We start from the raw sequence: 3492 nt of genomic DNA, 5'->3' as shown, positions 1-3492 counted from the left end.
TATTTAACTAAATTCCAATTGGTAATATTACGTAGTAGTATTCCATAAGGTAGTAAATGCATAGAGATCAATAGATAAGACGATTAAAATAAAGTCAACAACACATCACTATTAACTGGCGAAAGATGAAAGATAGTGCAGATGAACACCCTTACCTACTGTAAATCAAAGTTAAGCACGAAAATGAATAAATGACGAGAGCTTAATTAATTGTCGCTTAAAAAATCCTATCATTGACAATCTTTTCATTAGTTAGCGTGTCCAAATGAGATTAGGAAATTTTTGGTCACCGCATTGAAAATAACATTCATTACTACTCCTATCAAATATGAAAAACAAAGTGATATATAACATATAGTATTCAACTAATTTTCCCAAACGACTAATAATATCATTTCAATCGATCCGTCCAATTGTAGACCATCAACGTAACAAATCTATTAAGTTATGGAGTTTGATTTGCTTATATATATTTGACTGAATATTCCTAAATTTTTTAGCAACTTTTTAATCCACTTTTATTTTTGAAAACTTTTTCACACACTGTTATTACTTCAATACCTCTCTTTTTCTTAGTCTCACATTAAAATGGTGATAGTCTCCAAAATATCTAATTTTAGGTGATGGAAGTAAATTGTATACTGTTTTTTTTCAAGTTAAATATGGTATTGTTACAAGTACTCACGCAGACTATATATGCAATAGTATAATGCAGTGGTTCGAAGTTGATCTTCACACACAATGTCTAATAACAATGCAAAGTTGCCTCAAAAAGAAAATTCTTGGCAAGAAACCTCTCCTAGTAGAAACGTGACGTCGAGCCGGTTTTTCTCCATCAAAACACTGGCACCCAAATTTATACATCATGTATGGGCAATGTGAGAAGAGAATTGTTAGACAGTGCAACATCCCCACCTAATACTACCTCATCCCCACACGAAACAATCCACCCTCCAAATTAGATATATAACCCCCTTTTTCTCACACCAACGCCCCACTAAATGTTTACTTGTTTCTCAATACAATCATCTCAACACTTTGTGATCATATAACAATAAATCCCATGCCTCGAAGCTTCGGATACGACAGCCTCTCGGTGAGCAGCGACATGCCATTTCTTGGCCCGAGGCAGGCCATGGACCTCCAAGAATTCAGCCGCAAGCCCAAGCGCTCCACCTCCCACACCCTCGGCGAGCTTCTCCAGCGCATAGGCGACTCTACCACAACCTCCCCCACCCACCCCCACCTCCAACACCCCTCCCCCTCCGTCCCCTTGCTCCTCTCCTTCGACAACCTCACCTACAGCGTCAGCGCCGGCAGATCATTCCTCCCCGCCTGCCTCACCCGGCGCACTAGCACTAACACCGAGAAAAAGGTCCTGCTCAACGACATCTCGGGGGAGGCCAGGGACGGCGAGATCATGGCCGTCCTCGGTGCCAGCGGCTCGGGAAAATCCACCCTGATCGACGCGCTAGCCAACCGCATCGCCAGGGAGAGCCTGAAGGGGTCCATCACCCTCAACGGGGAAGCCTTTGAGTCGAAGCTTCTTAAAGTGATCTCCGCTTATGTGATGCAGGACGACCTCCTATTCCCCATGCTGACCGTGGAGGAGACGCTCATGTTCTCCGCCGAGTTCCGCCTCCCCCGAACCATGCCGAGGTCCCGCAAGAGGTCCCGCGTCCAGGCCCTGATCGACCAGCTCGGCCTCCGCAGCGCCGCCAACACCATCATCGGCGACGAGGGCCGCCGCGGCGTCTCCGGCGGCGAGAGGCGGCGCGTCTCCATCGGCACCGACATCATCCACGACCCCATCCTCCTCTTCCTCGACGAGCCCACCTCCGGCCTCGACTCCACCAGCGCCTTCATGGTGGTTAAAGTCCTCCAGAGGATCGCGCAGAGCGGCAGCATCGTGATCATGTCCATCCACCAGCCCAGCTACCGAATCCTCAAGCTCCTCGACCGCCTCATCATCCTCTCCCGCGGCCAAACCGTCTTCAGCGGCCTCCCGGCCTCCCTCCCGCTCTTCTTCGCCGAGCACGGCCACCCCATACCTCCCCACGAGGACAAAACCGAGTTCGCCCTCGACCACATCCGAGACCTCGAGGCCACCCCAGGTGCCACCGAGGATCTCGCGAGCTTAAACAGAACTTGGCAGATGAGAAATAACCCTAATCGAATCCATCAACAGCAAAAACTCTCTCTCAAAGACGCAATCAGCGCCAGCATTTCAATGGGAAAACTCGTCTCCGGGGCCTCAAACATGGACTCGAATTCAGTCCCCAAATACGCCAATCCCTTCTGGAAAGAGATGATCGTGATCGCGCAGCGATCCTTCACCAACTCCAGAAGGGCTCCTGAGCTATTCGGAGCCCGGTTCGGAGCAGTGATCATCACCGGATTAATCCTGGCCACCATCTTCTGGAAGCTGGACAACACCCCCAAGGGCGTCCAGGAGAGGCTAGGCTTCTTCTCCTTCGCCATGTCCACCACCTTCTACACCTGCGCGGAGGCAATACCGGTCTTCCTCCTCCAGAGATACATCTTCATGAGAGAGACCGCCTACAACGCCTACCGCCGCTGGTCCTACGTCATCTCCCACGCCATCATCTCCATCCCCTCCTTAATAGTCCTTTCCGTAGCCTTCGCCGCGACAACCTACTTTGCGGTGGGGCTGGCCGGTGGCGCCTCTGGTTTCCTCTTCTACCTCACATTCGTCTTCGCATCCTTCTGGGCGGGGAACTCATTCGTCACGTTCCTCTCCGGGATCATATTCAACCTGATGATGGCTTACACAGTGGTGGTGGCGATCTTGGCCTATTTCGTTCTCTTCAGCGGCTTCTTCATCACGAGGGATCGGATCCCCTCCTACTGGTTATGGTTCCACTACGCTTCCCTGGTGAAGTACCCTTACCAGGGGGTGATGCAGAACGAGTTCGAGGATCCGTTGAAATGCTTCGTGAGGGGGACTCAGGTGTTCGACGGATCGCCGCTGAGGGCGCTGCCGGAGGCGGTGAAGCTGAACCTGCTGAAGACGATGAGCAAGACGCTGGGAATGAACATCACGAGGACGACGTGCTTGACGACGGGGTCGGACATTCTGAAGCAGACGGGGGTCACTGATGTAGACAAATGGAGCTGCTTGTGGATCACCATTGCTTTGGGGTTTTTCTTTAGGGTTTTGTTTTATTTTGCGCTCTTGATTGGGAGCAAGAACAAGAGAAGGTGAGATTAGTTTGTGGAGGAGTCATATATACATCAGTCCAAGAAAGCTTCATGTGCTATATATGTATTCACCCATAATTTGTTTGTTGTGAGAATATAGTTTGCTAGCTGCATTTTGATTAGTGCAAGGAGTTTCAAGGTTGTGTGACAGCTTGGACTCCAGTAACTTCTGCTCGAATTTGTTCTATAGCTTGTCCCTTTCTCTTCTTCTAATACAGAAATTAATACTCCTACTAAGATATTTTATACTGTAGATGTTTGTTTGGTTAG

General features: G+C 49.1%; 1 protein-coding gene across 1 annotated transcript; it reads left to right on the top strand.

The window, feature by feature from the left end:
* The first annotated feature begins 921 nt into the window (after positions 1-921).
* On the top strand, positions 922-3281 carry LOC121767402 (ABC transporter G family member 20-like). Its single transcript, XM_042163672.1, has one exon. It carries the CDS (start codon positions 1064-1066, stop codon positions 3224-3226), a length of 2163 nt encoding a protein of 720 aa, XP_042019606.1. The 5' UTR covers positions 922-1063; the 3' UTR covers positions 3227-3281.
* Positions 3282-3492: the final 211 nt, after the last annotated feature.

Source organism: Salvia splendens, chromosome 2, assembly GCF_004379255.2.
Source record: "Salvia splendens isolate huo1 chromosome 2, SspV2, whole genome shotgun sequence".
NCBI classification, from domain to species: Eukaryota; Viridiplantae; Streptophyta; class Magnoliopsida; order Lamiales; family Lamiaceae; genus Salvia; species Salvia splendens.
Note: the sequence above shows the minus strand (reverse complement) of the source record. Positions and strands in the feature narration are given on the sequence as shown.